Source organism: Coregonus clupeaformis, chromosome 33, assembly GCF_020615455.1.
Source record: "Coregonus clupeaformis isolate EN_2021a chromosome 33, ASM2061545v1, whole genome shotgun sequence".
Lineage (NCBI taxonomy): Eukaryota > Metazoa > Chordata > Actinopteri > Salmoniformes > Salmonidae > Coregonus > Coregonus clupeaformis.
In genome coordinates, this window is record NC_059224.1 from 25,288,103 (window position 1) to 25,309,288 (window position 21,186).

Sequence of the window (21,186 nt, forward strand, 5' to 3'; positions counted from 1 at the left end):
AATAACGTACAGCCTTACCTCCAAAATTAGCCAGTCTCCCTAACCGTGTCACTGGTACCTTTCTCTCTCGTGCTCTTTCACTGAGCTACAACAAAGAGAGAACAACACAATGGTAGACAACATACACACACAGTACATCTCTGAGACACAGGTAACAGTGAGAGAAGATGTGTAGACGTACCATTTGTTTGTGTGGTTTCTCATTCCTCTTGGCTTCTCTGGCCTTCTCCATGGCCTCGGCCGTGAGGCCCCCAACCCCCGAGCCATCCTGGTGATAGGAGCGGTAGGATCTATAGGATAGGTAGGAACGGATCTGTCCTGAGAACTGGCTGTTGGGGTTCTTGTAGCCCTCAAACAGCTTGGATTTGACTGAGGCCTGGCCGTTGTACGTCCCGCAGGTCGCTCGGTCTGTGGTCCCCATCCCCTCTGAGGAGAAGCCTTGTCCCTCTTCCCTGAACCCTGACCCTACGTGTTCCCCACGGTCCATGCTGCTCCCCTCTGCTCCGGAGAAGTCATACTTGCTGTCCATGTCTGCTGGGAAGTCATCAGACACACTTTGCTGCTGCCCACAAAACTCCTGGAACAGATATGGAAGGTCAATGAGGAACTGTGGAGTGGTTTCGCTGGATTGTCCTGACCAGGAAAAACTCATGGCCCAAGATATTTTCCCAGATATTTTCCATGTCAGGTCATGCGGTCAGGAAAAACTCTTGGCCCTAACTAAGGGCCACCTTATTGGTCTGCCTCAAGTCAAACTGTTTTACATCCACAGCAGGCCATGCTTAGTGGGGGCTTTGTTCTCTACTATTGGACTATTCCTACGCTGTAAAAACAAATTGCAGTCAGCTGTACAGACCGTAACTCAGCCATTATAAGATTACAAAGCTCTATGAATCAATCTTTTGTTGAGCTCACACTAAATTAGGCACAAAGAAAGGCTAGGAAGCTATTTGACACTGATTCTGTAAGTAGAATTGTTTTAACTTGTAAACTGTGTTGGCTCTGTCTGTCTGTCATAGTTAGTAAGCTACCCAGTCTGCTTAAGAAGTGATTGCTACCCATTCACACTGGACGCAGGTCCAGCCACTTCTTTTGTTCTCTGCAGATTACAACTCAATAGGAGGGGGAGTGGCTACACTTGTGCTAGGCAATTAGCTTAGTGTTATTAGCACAACCTCTTTGTTCAGCGGCAGCTGTCCCCAAAACGAAGACTGTCCCTGAAACAAAGACAGTTCTGCCAAGTTGTTCTGCGGAAGTTAGTCGAGGGAGGCCCCGCTCTCTCGCTTCCGCAGATGTTTAGTTAATTTCATTCCGATCTCTTTTGCATTATTGTAGCCTTTTCTGTAGCCTGTCAACTATGTGTCTGTCTATCCCTGTTCTCTCCTCTCTGCACAGGCCATACAAACGCTTCACACCGCGTGGCTGCTACCACTCTAATCTGGTGGTCCCTGCGCGCACGACCCACATGGAGTTCCAGGTCTCCGGCAGCCTCTGGAACTGCCGTTCTGCGGCCAACAAGGCATCTCAGCCTATGCTACCCTCCAGTCTCTCGACTTCTTGGCACTGACGGAAACATGGATTACTACAGAAAACACTGCTACTCCTACTGCTCTTTCCTCGTCTGATCATGTGTTCTCGCATACCCCGAGAGCATCTGGTCAGCGCGGTGGTGGCACAGGAATCCTCATCTCTCCCAAGTGGACATTCTCTCTTTTCCCCCTGACCCATCTGTCTATCTCCTCATTTGAATTCCATGCGGTCACAGTCACTAGCCCATTCAAGCTTAACATCCTTGTCATTTATCGCCCTCCAGGTTCCCTTGGAGAGTTCATCAATGAGCTTGACGCCTTGATAAGTTCCTTTCCTGAGGATGGCTCACCCCTCACAGTTCTGGGTGACTTTAACCTCCCGACGTCTGCCTTCGACTCATTTCTCTCTGCCTCCTTCTTTCCACTCCTTTCCTCTTTTGACCTCACCCTCTCACCGTCCCCCCCCTACTCACAAGGCAGGCAATACGCTTGACCTCATCTTTACTAGATGCTGTTCTTCTACTAAATCTCACTGCAACTCCCCTCCAAGTCTCCGACCACTACTTTGTATCCTTTTCTCTCTCGCTCTCCTCCAACACTACTCACTCTGCCCCTACTCAGATGGTAATGCGCCGTTGCAACCTTCGCTCTCTCTCTCCCGCAACTCTCTCCTCTTCCATCCTATCATCTCTTCCCTCTGCTAAATCCTTCTCCCTCCGGTCTCCTGATTCTGCCTCCTCGGCCCTCCTCTCCTCCCTTTCTGCATCTTTTGACTCTCTATGTCCCCTATCCTCCCGCCTGGCTCGGTCCTCCCCTCCGTGTCTTGACGACTCATTGCGAGCTCACATAACAGGGCTCCAGGCAGCCGAGCGGAAATGGAGGAAAACTAGACTCCCTGCGGACCTATCATCTTTTCACTCCCTCCTCTCTACATTCTCTTCCTCTGTTTCTGCTGCTAAAGCCACTTTCTACCACTCTAAATTTCAAGCCTCTGCCTCTAACCCTAGGAAACTCTTTGCCACCTTCTCCTCCCTGCTGAATCCTCCTCCTCCCCCCCCTCTGTGGATGACTTCGTCAACCATTTTGAAAAGAAGGTTGACGACATCCGATTCTCATTTATTAAGTCAAAGGACACCGCTGGTCCTGCTCACACTGCCCTACCCTATGCTTTGACTTCTTTCTCCCCTCTCTCTCCAGATGAAATCTTGCGACTTGTGACGGCCGGCCGCCCAACAACCTGCCCGCTTGACCCTATCCCCTCCTCTCTTCTCCAGACCATTTCCGGAGACCTTCTCCCTTACCTCACCTCGCTCATCAACTCATCCTTGACCGATGGCTACAGTGGGGGAAAAAAGTATTTAGTCAGCCACCAATTGTGCAAATTCCAGAAAATCACATTGTAGGATTTTTAATGAATTTATTTGCAAATTATGGTGGAAAATAAGTATTTGGTCAATAACAAAAGTTTCTCAATACTTTGTTATATACCCTTTGTTGGCAATGACACAGGTCAAACGTTTTCTGTAAGTCTTCACAAGGTTTTCACACACTGTTGCTGGTATTTTGGCCCATTCCTCCATGCAGATCTCCTCTAGAGCAGTGATGTTTTGGGGCTGTCGCTGGGCAACACAGACTTTCAACTCCCTCCAAAGACTTTCTATGGGGTTGAGATCTGGAGACTGGCTAGGCCACTCCAGGACCTTGAAATGCTTCTTACGAAGCCACTCCTTCGTTGCCTGGGCGGTGTGTTTGGGATCATTGTCATGCTGAAAGACCCAGCCACGTTTCATTTTCAATGCCCTTGCTGATGGTAGGAGGTTTTCACTCAAAATCTCACGATACATTGCCCCATTCATTCTTTCCTTTACACGGATCAGTCGTCCTGGTCCCTTTGCAGAAAAACAGCCCCAAAGCATGATGTTTCCACCCCCATGCTTCACAGTAGGTATGGTGTTCTTTGGATGCAACTCGGCATTCTTTGTCCTCCAAACACGACGAGTTGAGTTTTTACCAAAAAGTTCTATTTTGGTTTCATCTGACCATATAACATTCTCCCAATCCTCTTCTGGATCATCCAAATGCACTCTAGCAAACTTCAGACGGGCCTGGACATGTACTGGCTTAAGCAGGGGGACACGTCTGGCACTGCAGGATTTGAGTCCCTGGCGGCGTAGTGTGTTACTGATGGTAGGCTTTGTTACTTTGGTCCCAGCTCTCTGCAGGTCATTCACTAGGTCCCCCGTGTGGTTCTGGGATTTTTGCTCACCGTTCTTGTGATCATTTTGACCCCACGGGGTGAGATCTTACGTGGAGCCCCAGATCGAGGGAGATTATCAGTGGTCTTGTATGTCTTCCATTTCCTAATAATTGCTCCCACAGTTGATTTCTTCAAACCAAGCTGCTTACCTATTGCAGCTTCTTCCCAGCCTGGTGCAGGTCTACAATTTTGTTTCTGGTGTCCTTTGACAGCTCTTTGGTCTTGGCCATAGTGGAGTTTGGAGTGTGACTGTTTGAGGTTGTGGACAGGTGTCTTTTATACTGATAACAAGTTCAAACAGGTGCCATTAATACAGGTAACGAGTGGAGGACAGAGGAGCCTCTTAAAGAAGAAGTTACAGGTCTGTGAGAGTCAGAAATCTTGCTTGTTTGTAGGTGACCAAATACTTATTTTCCACCATAATTTGCAAATAGATTCATTAGAAATCCTACAATGTGATTTTCTGGATTTTTTTCTCTCAATTTGTCTGTCATAGTTGACGTGTACCTATGATGAAAATTACAGGCCTCTCATCTTTTTAAGTGGGAGAACTTGCACAATTGGTGGCTGACTAAATACTTTTTTCCCCCCACTGTATGTCCCTTCCGTCTTCAAGAGGGCGAGAGTTGCACCCCTCCACAAAAAATCTACACTCGATCCCTCCGATGTCAATAACTACAGACCAGTATCCCTTCTTTCTTTTCTCTCCAAAACTCTTGAGCGTGCCGTCTCTAGCCAACTCTCCTGCTATCTCTCTCAGAATTACCTTCTTGATCCTAACCAGTCAGGTTTCAAGACTGGTCATTCAACTGAGACTGCTCTTCTCTGTGTCATGGAGGCTCTCCGCACTGCCAAAGCTAACTCTCTCTCCTCTTATCCTTCTAGACCTATCTGCTGCTTTTGATACTGTGAACCATCAGATCCTCCTCTCCACCCTCTCCGAGTTGGGCATCTCCGGCACTGCTCACTCTTGGATTGCGTCCTACCTGACAGGTCGCTCCTACCAGGTGGCGTGGCGAGAATCTGTCTCCGCACTACGTGCTCTCACCACTGTTGTCCCCCAGGGCTCAGTTCTAGGCCCTCTCCTATTCTCTCTATACACCAAGTCACTTGGCTCTGTCATATCCTCACATGGTCTCTCCTATCATTGCTACGCAGACGACACACAATTAATTTTCTCCTTTCCCCCTTCTGATAACCAGGTGGCGAATCGCATCTCTGCATGTCTGGCAGACATATCAGTGTGGATGTCGAATCACCACCTCAAGCTGAACCTCGGCAAGACGGAGCTGCTCTTCCTCCCGGTGAAGGACTGCCCGCTCCATGATCTCACCATCACGGTTGACAACTTCATTGTGTCCTCCTCCCAGAGTGCAAAGAACCTTGGCGTGACCCTGGACAACACCCTGTCGTTCTCTGCTAACATCAAAGCGGTGACCCGATCCTGTAGGTTCATGCTGTACAACATTTGCAGAGTACGACCCTACCTTACACAGAAAGCGGCACAGGTCCTAATCCAGGCACTTGTCATCTCCCGTCTGGATTACTGCAACTCGCTGTTGGCTGGGCTCCCTGCCTGTGCCATTAAACCCCTGCAACTTATCCAGAATGCTGCAGCCCGTCTGGTGTTGAACCTTCCCAAGTTCTCTCATGTCACCCCCCTCCTCTGCACACTCCACTGGCTTCCAGTTGAAGCTCGCATCTACTACAAAACCATGGTGCTTGCCTACGGAGCTGTGAGGGGAACGGCACCTCCTTACCTTCAGGCTCGGATCAGACCCTACAACCAAACGAGGGCACTACGTTCATCCACCTCTGGCCTGCTAGTCTCCCTACCTCTACGGAAGCACAGTTCCCGCTCAGCCCAGTCAAAGCTATTCACTGCTCTGGCACCCCAATGGTGGAACAAGCTCCCCCACGACGCCAGGACAGCGGAATCACTGACCACCTTCCAGAGACACTTGAAACCCTACCTCTTTAAGGAATACCTCGAATAGTATAATCGTAATCCTTCTACCCCCCCTTTACTACCACTGTATTTTGTCTAAACTAACACCTGACTTATTTCACCTGCTAGCACTGACTTGTTTAAAGAAATGTACTTATTGTGATCGAGATGTAGTTGTCCCTGATTGCACTGACTTTGCTCACAGCTGCTTGTTTGAAGAAGTGTACTTACTGTGATCAAGATGTGGTTGTCCCACTGGCTATCCTAAGTTGAATGCACCAATTTGTAAGTCGCTCTGGATAAGAGCGTCTGCTAAGTGACTTAAATGTAAATGTAACGCTCTGTCATCCATTTTAGATCTGGCCATTGGAGGTGGTGTTGTCTGACATTGAAAAAGACAATCAATGTAACAATACCTTGCATACATGATATGAGACTCATGAGAGATCATGTTTTACAACCCTACACTTGAAACCCAATGCCTTTTTACTACTACTACTTTGATCTACAGAAGTGTGAAGCGATCAGAATGGGTGACAAGAGACCCTTCTGAGATAGTAGCCCAGGTCTAGTGCCTGACTTTGCTCACATGGTTGTCCACTACCCCCATAGAAGAGCCCTGTTCATCTCCTGCTTTACCCACCTGCATCTTCTGCATGGCTACTACCAGGCTCTGCTCTGCAGTCATCTGCATGCTCTGGGCCATGGCCTGGGCTCCTCCAATACGCAGTGTGATGGCCTGAGTCTCTATTACCGCCTGGCTCAGCTTGGTCAAGCCAAGCATCACCAACATCATGTCACCTGCCATGATGGGTCTCCCTCACACCTAGAACAGAAATGTGGAAAGAATCATTTTTTTTTTGTTTAGGTTGGAGTTACATACCAAAGTCGACAGTGTGTACATACAACATAGTCTGAGGCTAGATGTACTGAAAGTAGGCCTAGTCGTGCTGTAACTCTTTGTGTATAATCTAAGACAAAACTTCATAACAATGAATGTCAATTCAATAGTGAATGTAACAGTTTGACAAAGGGAAAGGAAATACGGGTCAAATAAGAATTGTGTACAGTCACGAATGGCCTATTGGAGAATGTGAAAGTCACAACACTATAGGCCACTGGCTGAGGTTTAAGTATTGCAGGCTATTGGCCAGCTATCCACTCAGCACTGCAGTCAGTCAACAACTAGAGTACCTGGTCGGGCAGACAGAAAAACACAGCTGTTATCAAGGCTTACCACGGCCAAGACAAGCTTGCAAAGGTTAAACATGTTTTCACTCTGAGACCAGGGGACAAACCTTTAAGTAATGACTGCCAACACCTGGGCTACACCGGGAATTAAAGGTGTTACGTTACAACAAACACGAGCATGTCTCTACTTTACTAAAGATTCTCTGGAAGGAAATGGGAAGGATTGGCATGGAAAGTACCCTTGCCTGGCTCGCAGTGCAGGACTTTGATAGTATCCACTGGTGGTCAGTTATTTTTTGCTATAATGCATGGTCATACTCACAAGTTTCTTTCATCAGTGAGTGATAGAGAAAGGCCACTGAAATGTGGCTTTACAACTAGATGATCTGCCCTTTTCAAATCTCATTGCTGACATAACTGGGCTGGCCTTAACCAAACACTATCAAAATCAAATCAAATGTATGTAGTTCTGTCCTTGAGCAGTTCCTTAAATGTTCTGTATTATGCCATGTTTCATGTTTTGTGTGGACCCCAGGAAGAGTAGCTGCTGCTTTTGCAACAGCTAATGGGGATCCTAATAAAATACCAAATACATAGGATTTAGTGAACAGAAGAGTTAAGCTAGTCAAAGGAAGGATTGTTTGTGCTTGGTGACAGCTTGGCCATCCTGAGACTCAGAGGGCTTTAGAATTGGCCTGTGTTCTGAGGTAGTTGGGAACCAAGCAGGCTGCTTACTCACTGAGGAAACAACAAGGTCCCCTGAAAAAAAAACAGCATGACTTAATGTTAGTCAATGGCTTGTATGGTTATTCATAGCTGGTGGTGAAATCAAATCATCAAGCAACGATATCTTGCTTATAGCCTTCTTTCCAGACACCATTTATGGGTCTGATATTCTCTTTACAAATCAGGGTGCATAGAAATCAGTAAGTCATGTCACATAGCCATGCATCAAATGGTTCTTCATATAATAGAGAAAACATTTTAATTTCAAGGACGCCCTCACTCCCTGAGACTTCAAATCAAATCTTGAAACAAGGTCACCGTAACGTTGCCTCATTTATTTGGCAACTGAGTAACTACTGCATACTAGCCAGCCAGACTCCCCCTGCACTCACACGCTCAATCACACACACAAAACACATACACAGTGCCTCCAGAAAGTATTAATACCCCTTGACTTACAGTGAGGGAAAAAAGTATTTGATCCCCTGCTGATTTTGTACGTTTGCCCACTGACAAAGAGATTATCAGTCTATAATTTTAAATGGTAGGTTTATTTGAACAGTGAGAGACAGAACAACAACAAAAAAATCCAGAAAAACGCATGTCAAAAATGTTATAAATTGATTTGCATTTTAATGAGGGAAATAAGCATTTGACCACTCTGCAAAACATGACTTAGTATTTGGTGGCAAAACCCTTGTTGGCAATCACAGAGGTCAGACGTGTCTTGTAGTTGGCCACCAGGTTTGCACACATCTCAGGAGGGATTTTGTCCCACTCCTCTTTGCAGATCTTCTCTAAGTCATTAAGGTTGAGGCTGACGTTTGGCAACTCAAACCTTCAGCTCCCTAGGCCACTCCAGGACCTTAATGTGCTTCTTCTTGAGCCACTCCTTTGTTGCCTTGGCCGTGTGTTTTGGGTCATTGTCATGCTGGAATACCCATCCACGACGCATTTTCAATACGCTGGCTGAGGGGAGGTGGTTCTCACCCAAGATTTGATGGTACATGGCCCCGTCCATCGTCCCTTTGATGCGGTGAAGATGTCCTGTCCCCTTAGCAGAAAAACACCCCCAAAGCATAATGTTTCCACCTCCATGTTTGACGGTGGGGATGGTGTTCTTGGGGTCATAGGCAGCATTCCTCCTCCTCCAAACACGGCGAGTTGACTTTCACCCAGTTCTCCTCTGAATCATTCAGATGTTCATTGGCAAACTTCAGACGGCCCTGTATATGTGCTTTCTTGAGCAGGGGGACCTTGCGGGCGCTGCAGGATTTCAGTCCTTCACGGCGTAGTGTGTTACCAATTGTTTTCTTGGTGACTATGGTCCCAGCTGCCTTGAGATCATTGACAATATCCTCCCGTGTAGTTCTGGGCTGATTCCTCACCGTTCTCATGATCATTGCAACTCCACAAGGTGAGATCTTGCACGGAGCCCCAGGCCGAGGGAGATTGACAGTTCTTTTGTGTTTCTTCCATTTGCGAATAATCGCACCAACTGTTGTCACCTTCTCACCAAGCTGGTTGGCGATGGTCTTGTAGCCCATTCCAGCCTTGTCTTGGAGAGCTCTTTGGTCTTGGCCAGGGTGGAGAGTTTGGAATCTGATTGATTGATTGCTTCTGTGGACAGGTGTCTTTTATACAGGTAACAAACTGATATTAGGAGCACTCCCTTTAAGAGTGTGCTCCTAATCTCAGCTCGTTACCTGTATAAAAGACACCTGGGAGCCAGAAATCTTTCTGATTGAGAGGGGGTCAAATACTTATTTCCCTCATTAAAATGCAAATCAATTTATAACATTTTTGACATGCGTATTTCTGGATTTTTTTGTTCCGTCTCTCACTGTTCAAATAAACCTACCATTAAAATTATAGACTGTTCATTTCTTTGTCAGTGGGCAAACGTACAAAATCAGCAGGGGATCAAATATTTTTTCCCCTCACTGTATTCAACATTTTGTTGTGTTACAGCCTGAATTCAAAATTGATTAAATATATATTTTCCATTACCCATCTACACACAATACCCCATAATGAGAAAGTGAAAACATGGGTAAGAAATGTTTGCACATTTATTTAAAATGAAATACAGAAAAATAAATTTACATAAGTATTCACACCCCTTTGCTATGACACTCCAAATTGAGCTCAGGTGCATTCAATTTACTTTGATCATTCTTGAGATGTGACTACAACATGATTGGAGTACACCTGTGGCCAATTCAATTGGTTGGATATGATTTAGAAAGAAACGCCTGGCTATATAAAGGTCCCACAGTTGACAGTGCATGTCAGAGCAGAAACTATACCATGAAGTCCAAGAAACTGTCCGTAGATCTCCGAGATAGAATTGTGATGAAGCATATATCTGGGAAAGGGTATAAAACAATTTCTAGAGTGTTTAAAGTTTCCAAGAGCCCAATGGCCTCCATCACTGGGAAATTGAACAAATATGGAACAACCCTGACTCTGCCTAGAGCTGTCCGTCCGACCAAACTGAGCAACTGGGCAAGAAGGACCTTGGTCAGGGAGGTGACCAAGAACCCAAAGACCACTGACAGAACTACATAGTTCCTTGGCTGAGATGGGAGAACCTGCCAGAAGGACAACAGTCTCTATAGCACTTCACCAATCTGGGCTTTATGGGAGAGTGGCCAGACAGAAGCTAGGGGGCTTAGTTAGCCAGAATAGCTTACCAAGTAAGAGAGTGCAAGGCACTCTTTTTTAACTCTAGCTAGCGACGAGTTTACAAATACTAGCTAGCTAGATGTCAGGCTAGTCTGGTGATCTATGCTTTATGACACTACTTGTCAGGCTAGTCTGGTGTTCTATGCTATATGACGCTACTTTTTAGCCACAGAAGCAAACATGTCTCTATGAATTGCAATTGCTAGAGCGTGAACTGCTCTTACTACTCAGATTTATTTTTTTTTTACTGAGAAAATGGCAAGTTCGTCCACTGATCACTACAAGAAGGGACAATGGAGAATACACTTCTCTTGTCCAACCTATGTGAAGCATTGACGAGGAAAGACATTTTCAATACTTTCGGATGTTGGCACCTCACATCTTGCATGAGAGAACTCACAGCTTGCCGGTAAGTGCTGGAAAAAGGCTGCCTGTGACCCTTTCGGTTTTTGGTGAGTGGAAGCACACAGTAAATTATCGCTGCGAGTTATAAGATAAGAATCACATAAGTGTGCCAGGCTATCTGGCATGTCCTGAAGGATGATGTTGTTGCTTATCCCTCCGTGGCAAAATGGACTTCTCCATGAAGGAGGTGGGCGCATATGGTCGGGAGGGAGATGCAGGAATCTTTTCACGAAGCAAGTTCAGCTCCCAACTCAATGCAGGCCAGCTGCCGGTACCATGGCCAGAGTGCTTGCCAGGGACACAAACACAGAAACCATGTCTTTGTGGAAGACGATGCATCAGAGAGGGTAAGATACATTAAATAAATGGGACGTGAAAATGATACCAATATAGACGTAATTATATGCCTCACATAAAAGTGATCTGGCATCTCAGTAAGAGGATGGGGGCCTATGTCAAAGCATAGGCTACACAGTTGTTACAGTACACGTTTGATAGCCTTCATGTTCCTGTTCAATATGAATGGAAATGCTTATTCTATTCAAAAAAAGGTTATTCTGGCCTTGATGACATCAAGAAGATTTACAACTACCACCACTCAAGAGCCAGAAGAATTTCAGAGAACTGCTTTGGGATCCTTGCTTTAAGATGGAGGATCCTGGAACGAGCCCTTGAGGTTGCCTCAGAGAATGGTGAGACCATTATGTAAGCCTGTGTAGGGCTGTGGCAGTCACAAAATTCCGTCAGCCGGTGATTGTCAAGCAAATAACTGTCGGTTTCACAGTAATTTACCTTTAATTAACATAAACACATTTAGCATCTTCTGGCTTCCACAAATAGTCTACAAGCCACTGATGCTGACCTTTGGAACATCTACATTTAAAAAGTCTAATAAATCCATGCAATATAGCCTACACCTTCACAATATATCCATGAATTGTCCTTATGTTAGGTCCTGATCTGGCTATGCCAAAAGGCTGTGGGCTACACTAGTTCATTTAGCAGACAAGATTTCCTTAGAATTCTGTGGCATTATTTTATAGTATGAAGAATACAATTGAATAAAGCTGAATAAAATAGAAAGGATATTTTCTCCAAACGATTTGAGGGAGTGCGCACATGCGGCTATTCTGTGTTGAGCGGTTACCAAATAAATAGGTATTACTATATGCTTATTTTAGAGTTATTAATGTAACTTTAGTTGTTCTACAAACATTGGGCTATACGTTTTAATTTTTTATACATTGTAAGGCTGCATGATAAGACTAATGATGATTTTTTAAAAGTCGCTTGAAAGGCATGAGCTCGGCTTTGTTTTTTGCGCAGGCTGTACACACCATCAGTCACTCATTCACAATTTGACAAGCACTTGATACTGCCTAGAATTTCACAGCGGCATGCCGTTTGTGTGGCCGTAATGCACCCTAAAAAAAATCCAAGCCTTTTGCGGCCAGTGGCAGTTGTGCCTTTCTCCCTGAGTGCTGTGCGCTCCATCACGTGATCGGGCCTTTCTCACAGGCTACAAGTGAAGACAGACCCATCGGGGACGCAACTGCACACGTCCTTATCCAATTCCGAGGTGTATATTGAAGATATTGGAATAACTTTTACTTTTCGTCAGCAAACAAGATGAGTAGGCCTAACGAACAGCAAAAGCACTAGCCTATGTCAATCTTCTATCCCCCATAATACAAAGGTCAACCTATTCTATTCTGTGTGAGAAATAAATATTCCAAACAGTCTGGGACAGTTGTGGGATGCGATAGATCCCAAATGAATACAACCACTAGCATCCCAAAAACGTTTTTACACAATGTGGCTAATGCAAAAGATCAGAAAGTTTAACTTAAAATGTTGATAAACTATTAGGCTATTTCTTCACTTTATAAGCGCAGCTATGGACACATTGTAGTAGGTTATAAGCACAAAAGTTCCATTAGTGGCAAACACCATTATCAAAAGTGACAGCAAATGCAATTATGCATGTAATGCTTTTATTACAAATGTGCATTTATCTGTTCTCGCGCGAATTGCATAGCCTATTGAAATGTTGCACAACATGAGCTCTCATGAAGTGTTTGCTTAGATTTTCGAATACATTTGCATTGATGTCAGAGTGATTAGAGGGAAAAATAGAGTGCTGAGTCCCAGGCAGTTAGCAAGTTTGGTAGGCTACTAATGACCATCAGCAGCATCAGAGCTTAGAGAAGTCTAATTACTGTGTCTAAACAGTCACGTGGAATTTGACTGCCTTCATGACTCGTGACTGCCGGTGTGGCGGTAATACGGTCACCGCAACAGCTCTAGGCCTGCGTGGCCCTCCACAATTACCTTTGCACCACAGACACTGACAACACAGAGTCATCAACACGGTACATCCACCCCACACCTACTGGGGACCTGCGTCCAGGATAGTGGAGAAAGATGGTACAAGTGGACACCAGCTTCCTGGACCCAAGAAACATGTTGGCAGACAGGGCAACCAGAGTTGCTATAGACGTGCGCAACAACCTCAAGGACTACTTCCTCACACCAGCTGGTCAAGTGTCTTTCCAGGATGCTGCCATCACGCGTGGCACCCTACAGCAAATGTTGCGTGTGGTTTGGAAAACGTGCCCACATATGTTCTCTTCCTCTGGTTGATAACTGTTTATACAGTGCATTCAGAAAGTATTCAGACCCCATACCTTTTTCCACATTTTGTTACGTTACAGCCTTATTCTAAAAATGATTATATTGTTTTTTCCCCCTCATCAATCTACATATAATACCCAATAATGACAATGCAAAAACTGGTTTTTAGAAAATGTTGCACATTTATAAAAAAAAGTATTCAGACCCTTTACTCAGTACCTTGTTGAAGCACCTTTGGCAGCGATTACAGCCTTGATTCTTCTTGGGTATGACGCTACATGCTTGGCACACCTGTATTTGGGGAGTTTCTCCCATTCTTTTCTGCAGATCCTCTCAAGCTCTGTCAGGTTGGATGGGGAGCGTAGCTGCACAGCTATTTTCAGGTCTGTGGAGAGATGTCAGATCGGGTTCAAGTCCGGGCTCTGGCTGGGCCACTCAAGGACATTCAGAGACTTGTCCCAAAGCCACTCCTGCGTTGTCGTAGCTGTGTGCCTAGGGTTCTCTCTAAGGGCTTTATAAATACATTTGATTGTACTTTGCTCCGTTCATCTTTCCCTCGATCCTGACTAGTCTCCCAGTCCGTCGCTGAAAAACATCCCCAGAGCATGATGCTGCCACCACCACCAGGCTTCACCGTAGGGATGGTGCCTGGTTTCCTCCAGACGTTATTCAGGCCAAAAGTTCAATCTTGGTTGCATCACACCAGAGAATCTTGTTTCTCATGGTCAGAGTCCTTTAGGTGCCTTTTGGCAAACTCCAAGTGGGCAGTCGTGTGCCTTTTACTGAAGAGTGGCTTCCATCTGGCCCCTCTACCATAAAGGCCTGATTGGTGGAGTGCTGCAGAGATGGTTGTCCTTCTGGAAGGATCTCCCATCTCCATAGAGGAACTCTGGAGTTCTGTCAGAGTGACCATCAGGTTCTTGATCACCTCCCTGACCAAGGCACTTCTCCTGCGATTGCTCAGTTTGGCTGGTGGCCAGCTCTAGGAAGAGTCTTGGTGGTTCCAAACTTCTTCCATTTAAAACCACTACAGGATCGGTGTCCCTATACCGGGACGGTTGTTGCTAACATGCGCTAATGTGACTAGAAGGATGTTGTAAGCAACAGCAAATTTTCCAGGACATAGGCTTGTCTTAAATGGGCAGAAAGCTTAAATTATTGTTAATCTAACTGCACTGTCCAATTTACAGTAGCTATTACAGTGATAAAATACCATGCTGTTGTTTGAGGAGAGTGCACAACAGAAAACTTTTATCATGGCAACTGGTTTGCTACATTCACCTCTGAAGGTATATAATGTACTTACACTACCGTTCAAAAGTTTGGGCTCACTTAGAAATAAGTTGCAAAGAAAAACCCATACAGTGGGGGAAAAAAGTATTTAGTCAGCCACCAATTGTGCAAGTTCTCCCACTTAAAAAGATGAGCGAGGCCTGTTATTTTCATCATAGGTACACGTCAACTATGACAGACAAATTGAGAAAAAAAAATCCAGAAAATCACATTGTAGGATTTTTTATGAATTTATTTGCAAATTATGGTGGAAAATAAGTATTTGGTCACCTACAAACAAGCAAGATTTCTGGCTCTCACAGACCTGTAACTTCTTCTTTAAGAGGCTCCTCTGTCCTCCACTCGTTACCTGTATTAATGGCACCTGTTTGAACTTGTTATCAGTATAAAAGACACCTGTCCACAACCTCAAACAGTCACATTCCAAACTCCACTATGGCCAAGACCAAAGAGCTGTCAAAGGACACCAGAAACAAAATTGTAGACCTGCACCAGGCTGGGAAGACTGAATCTGCAATAGGTAAGCAGCTTGGTTTGAAGAAATCAACTGTGGGAGCAATTATTAGGAAATGGAAGACATACAAGACCACTGATAATCTCCCTCGATCTGGGGCTCCACGCAAGATCTCACCCCGTGGGGTCAAAATGATCACAAGAACGGTGAGCAAAAATCCCAGAACCACACGGGGGGACCTTGTGAATGACCTGCAGAGAGCTGGGACCAAAGTAACAAAGCCTACCATCAGTAACACACTACGCCGCCAGGGACTCAAATCCTGCAGTGCCAGACGTGTCCCCCTGCTTAAGCCAGTACATGTCCAGGCCCGTCTGAAGTTTGCTAGAGTGCATTTGGATGATCCAGAAGAGGATTGGGAGAATGTCATATGGTCAGATCGAAACCAAAATATAACTTTTTGGTAAAAACTCAACTCGTCGTGTTTGGAGGACAAAGAATGCTAAGTTGCATCCAAAGAACACCATACCTACTGTGAAGCATGGGGGTGGAAACATCATGCTTTGGGGCTGTTTTTCTGCAAAGGGACATGTACTGTGAGATTTTGAGTGAAAACCTCCTTCCATCAGCAAGGGCATTGAAGATGAAACGTGGCTGGGTCTTTCAGCATGACAATGATCCCAAACACACCGCCCCGGCAACGAAGGAGTGGCTTCGTAAGAAGCATTTCAAGGTCCTGGAGTGGCCTAGCCAGTCTCCAGATCTCAACCCCATAGAACATCTTTGGAGGGAGTTGAAAGTCCGTGTTGCCCAGCGACAGCCCCAAAACATCACTGCTCTAGAGGAGATCTGCATGGAGGAATGGGCCAAAATACCAGCAACAGTGTGTGAAAACCTTGAAGACTTACAGAAAACGTTTGACCTGTGTCATTGCCAACAAAGGGTATATAACAAAGTATTGAGAAACTTTTGTTATTGACCAAATACTTATTTTCCACCATAATTTGCAAATAAATTCATTAAAAATCCTACAATGTGATTTTCTGGAAGAAAATCTCATTTTGTCAGAACCCTGCACTAATGTATTTGTCCTCTTGCTCAGCTGTGCACCGGGGCCTCCCACTCCTCTTTCTATTCTGGTTAGAGCCAGTTTGCGCTGTTCTGTGAAGGGAGTAGTACACCGCGTTGTACGAGATCTTCAGTTTCTTGGCAATTTCTCGCATGGAATAGCCTTCATTTCTCAGAACAAAAATAGACTGACGAGTTTCAGAAGAAAGTTATTTGTTTCTGGCCATTTTGAGCCTGTGATCGAACCCACAATTGCTGATGCTCCAGATACTCAACTAGTCTCAAGAAGGCCAGTTGTATTGCTTCTTTAATCAGCACAACAGTTTTCAGCATTGCAAAAGGGTTTTCTAATGATCAATTAGCCTTTTAAAATGATAAACTTGGATTAGCAAACACAACGTGCCATTGGAACACAGGACTGATGGTTGCTGATAATGGGCCTCTGTAGATATTCCATTACATTTTTTTATTCAGCCGTTTCCAGCTAGAATAGCCATTTACAACATTAACAATGTCTACACTGTATTTCTGATAAATGTTATTTTAAATGGGCATGAAAATTGCTTTTCTTTCGAAAACAAGGACATTTCTAAGTGACCCCAAAATTCTGAACGGTAGTGTACTTTCAGTAATGTCGCTCTGATTTGTCATCCTGGGGGTCCCAGAGAAAATGTAGCATAGTTTTGTTTTATAAAATCAATTTTATTTTCAAATGTAGGAACTGGGTTCAACAGTTTGAACCCCTGCCATCTCTGGCTCCACACCCACTCCGCCCCGCTATCTAGATGTGTGAAAGTTAGTGTATAAGCTAATAATTCATCTATGAAATTCCTGGGATTGTGTAAACTTTAATTTTGTATTACCATATCATTTCTGTATGTTCTCTATAGTTATGTACATGAAAATGTATCAATTGACCAATTCGGCACATTTGGCCAGACTTGATACAAAATATTGTGCAGTATTGCAATGCTTCACCGGATCAGTCTAAAACTTTGCACACACACTGCTGCCATCTGGTGGCCAAAATCCAAATTCCGTCTAAACTCCTATATGATATTATGGCCTTTCTCTTGCATTTCAAAGATGATGGAACAGAAAAAGACATAGAAAACACATGTTTTTTGGTTTGTATTATCTTTTACCAGATCTAATGTGTTATTCTCCTACATTAATTTTACATTTCCACAAACTTTGAAGTGTTTCCTTTAAAATGGTATAAAGAATATGCAAATCCTTGCTTCAGGTCCTGAGCTACAGGCAGTTAGATTTGGTTATGTAATTTTAGGTGAAAATTGAAAAAAGGGTCTGATCCTTAAGAGGTTAATAAAGAATGATGGAGGCCACCGTGTTCCATTTTTTGGTACCCTTCCCCAGATCTGTGCCTCGACACAATCCTGTATTGGAGCTCTACGGACAATTCCTTCGACCTCACGGCTTGGTTTTTGCTCAGACATGCACTGTCAACTGTGGGACCTTATATAGACAGGTGTGTGCTTTTCCAAATCATATCCAATCAATTGAATTCACCACAGGTGGACTCCAATCAAGTTGTAGAAACATCAAGGATGATCAGTGGAAACAGGATGCACCTGAGCTCAATTTCGAGTCTCATAGCAAAGGGTCTGAATACTTACGTAACATTTCTAAAAACATGTTTTCACTTTGTCATTATGGGTTATTGTGTGAAGATTGATGAGAAACACAATGTATTTAATCCATTTTAGAATAAGGCTGTAACGTAACAAAATGTGGAAAAAGTCATCACAATTTTCCTATTGTTCCTGCCATTCTAGGAACCCACGTGCTGCCTAGATCTGCCGACACGTAGCACTGACGTCTGTAGCCATGAAGTGCTTTGAAAGGCTGGTCATGGCTCACATCAACACCATTATCCCAGAAACCCTAGACCCACTCCAATTTGCATACCGCTCCAACAGATCCACAGATGATGCAATCTCTATTGCACTCCACACTGCCCTTTCCCACCTGGACAAGAGGAACACCTACGTGAGAATGCTATTCATTGACTACAGCTCAGCATTCAACACCATAGTGCCCTCAAAGCTCATCACTAAGCTAAGGATCCTGGGACTAAACACCTCCCTCTGCAACTGGATCCTGGACTTCCTGACGGGCTGCCCCCAGGTGGTACGGGTAGGTAACAACACATCTGCCACACTGATCCTCAACACGGGGGCCCCTCAGAGGTGCGTGCTCAGTCCCCTCCTGTACTCCCTGTTCACCCATGACTGCATGGCCAGGCACGACTCCAACACCATCATTAAGTTTGCAGACGACACAACAGTGGTAGGCCTGATCACCGACAACGATGAGACAGCCTATAGGGAGGAGGTCAGAGACCTGGCCGTGTGGTGCCAGGATAACAACCTCTCCCTCAACGTGACCAAGACAAAGGAGATGATTGTGGACTACAGGAAAAAAAAAAAAAGAGGACTGAGCACGCCCCCATTCTCGTCGACGGGGCTGTAGTGGAACAGGTTGAGAGCTTCAAGTTCCTTGGTGTCCACATCACCAACAAACTATCATGGTCCAAACATACCAAGACAGTCGTGAAGCGGGCACGACAAAGCCTATTCCCCCTCAGGAGTCTGAAAAGATTTGGCATGGGTCCTCAGATCCTCAAAAAATTATACAGCTGCACCATCGAGAGCATCCTGACTGGTTGCATCACCGCCTGGTATGGCAACTGCTTGGCCTCCGACCGCAAGGCACTACAGAGGGTAGTGCGTACGGCCCAGTACATCACTGGGGCCAAGCTTCCTGCCATCCAGGACCTCTATACCAGGCGGTGTCAGAGGAAGGTCCTCAAAATTGTCAAAGACTCCAGCCACCCTAGTCATAGACTGTTCTCTCTGCTACCGCACGGCAAGCGGTACCGGAGTGCCAAGTCTAGGTCCAAAAGACTTCTCAACAGCTTCTACCCCCAAGCCATAAGACTCCTGAACAGCTAAGCATGGCTACCCAGACTATTTGCACTGCCCCACCACCCCATCTTTTTACGCTGCTGCTACTCTGTTAATTATTTATGCATAGTCACTTTAACTCTACCCACATGTACATATTACTTCAACTACCTCAACTAGCCGGTGCCCCCGCACATTGACTCTGCACCGGTACCCCCCTGTATATATAGCCTCCCTACTGTTATTTTATTTTACTTCTGCTCTTTTTTTCTCAACACTTTTTTGTTGTTGTTTTATTTTACTTTTTTATTAAAAATAAATGCACTGTTGGTTAAGGGCTGTAAGTAAGCATTTCACTGTAATGTCTGCACCTGTTGTATTTGGCCAATAAAATTTGATTTGATTTGGAGGCCGGGGTAGTTGTAGCCAGGTGGAAAGCATGGCCAGCCGTTGCAAAATGCTTGTTGAAATTCTCAATTATTGTAGATTTATCGGTGGGGATAGTGTTTCCTCGCCTCAGTGCAGTGGCCAGCTGGGAGGAGGTGCTCTTATTCTCCATGGATTTAATAATAAATAATATGCCATTTAGCAGACGCTTTTATCCTAAGCGACTTACAGTAATGCATGCATACATTTTTTGTGTGTATGGGTGGTCCCGGGGATCGAACCCACTACCTTGGCGTTACAAGCGCCGTGCTCTACCAGCTGAGCTACAGAGGACCACAGTGTCCCAAAACTTTTTGGAGTTAGTGCTACAGGATGCAAATTTCTGTTTAAAAAAGCTAGCCTTTGCTTTCCTAACTGCTTGTGTATATTGGTTCCTAACTTCCCTGAACAGTTCGATGCTAATGCAGTACGCCACAGGATGTTTTTGTGCTGGTCAAGGGCAGTCAAGTCTGAGGAGAACCAGGGGCTATATCTGTTCTTAGTTTTGTATTTTTTGAAAGGGGCATGCTTATTTAAGATTGAGAGGAAATTACTTTTAAAGAAATTATTATTCTTCATGCTCAGAATTACTCTGCCTATTTACTTTTTCCAAAATAGAGACGTCTTTCGCTTCTACAAGCTGATGTAAATGCATGTAGGAAAATTAGCACTTATGAAACAGCTATTGTCGGCTAAATTTCACACCAGCTAGCAGACCATGCATGCACATGACATGTTGTATTTTGTAAGATTTATAGTGCATCATGGCTGAGTCTGGGCAAACAAAATACATCGTTTAAGCAGGTGAGGCCGCCAGATAAAATGTTTGCATTTCGTCCGATTTGCATTAAATATCTCGGTGCAATGTCAGTAAACTAACTAGCTAGCTACAATTTTCAGACATGTATTCACTGACATTCGGATAAGCTATCCAGCTAGTTACTCTGATAACATTAACGTTAGCCATAGCTTAGCTAGGTCACGTTTTAAGGCAGATGAGATGTGTTTTTTCGCCAATGCAATGTCCAAATTGTCAAACCAGGGAGAAGCAATATGTATTTATTCCATTATTCCAAGCACTATAGCTACTTGTCATAGAAAGAAAGAAAAAACCTTACCCCCAGTAATTACGAACGTCTGGATGTATTTTCAATGCAGCCTCGTCCCCCACCATGAGGTCAACGATGTTTACCAACTCAAAACCGTGATTGTCAAGGTCCTTTTACCCTGCCCTTGAACATCTTCTATTGGTCGTGTACTGAGAGAGGCGGTCTGTTCTGGAGAGGTGGTGGCTGAATACTCATCCCTCATTGGTCAATCTTCAAAGAAAAGTGTGTACTCTCCAATGAATAGTCAGATTCCTGTTATAAGGGCGGTCTTAGCTGTGTTTTCCACTAGATAGCACAGCCACAAACTCAAAATTGTCTCTATCGTAAAAATGTATGAAAACAAAAATGTGCTTTTTGGTCTTCATTTAAGATTAGGGTTGGGCATAAAGTTAGCAGTGTGGGTAAGGTTAGGGTTAAGGTTATGTTTAAAATAACATTTTAAGAAGAGAAATTGTACAAATAGGCGGGGTTTATGAGATTGTGGCTGTGGTAACTAGTGACGACCCCTTATAAATAAGCTACATTGTAACA

The 21,186-nt window shown here is 44.6% G+C and overlaps 1 protein-coding gene across 1 annotated transcript in view; it reads right to left on the reverse strand.

The window, feature by feature from the left end:
* The window catches only part of LOC121548894 (atypical kinase COQ8A, mitochondrial-like), a 43,462-nt gene extending 22,693 nt beyond the window's left edge, over nt 1-20,769 (reverse strand). The window contains 4 exon segments of the mRNA XM_041860540.2: nt 19-85; nt 182-577; nt 6,378-6,560; nt 20,665-20,769. Coding sequence (XP_041716474.2) covers nt 19-85; nt 182-577; nt 6,378-6,542 — 628 coding nt within the window. The 5' untranslated portion in view covers nt 6,543-6,560; nt 20,665-20,769.
* Nucleotides 20,770-21,186: the final 417 nt, after the last annotated feature.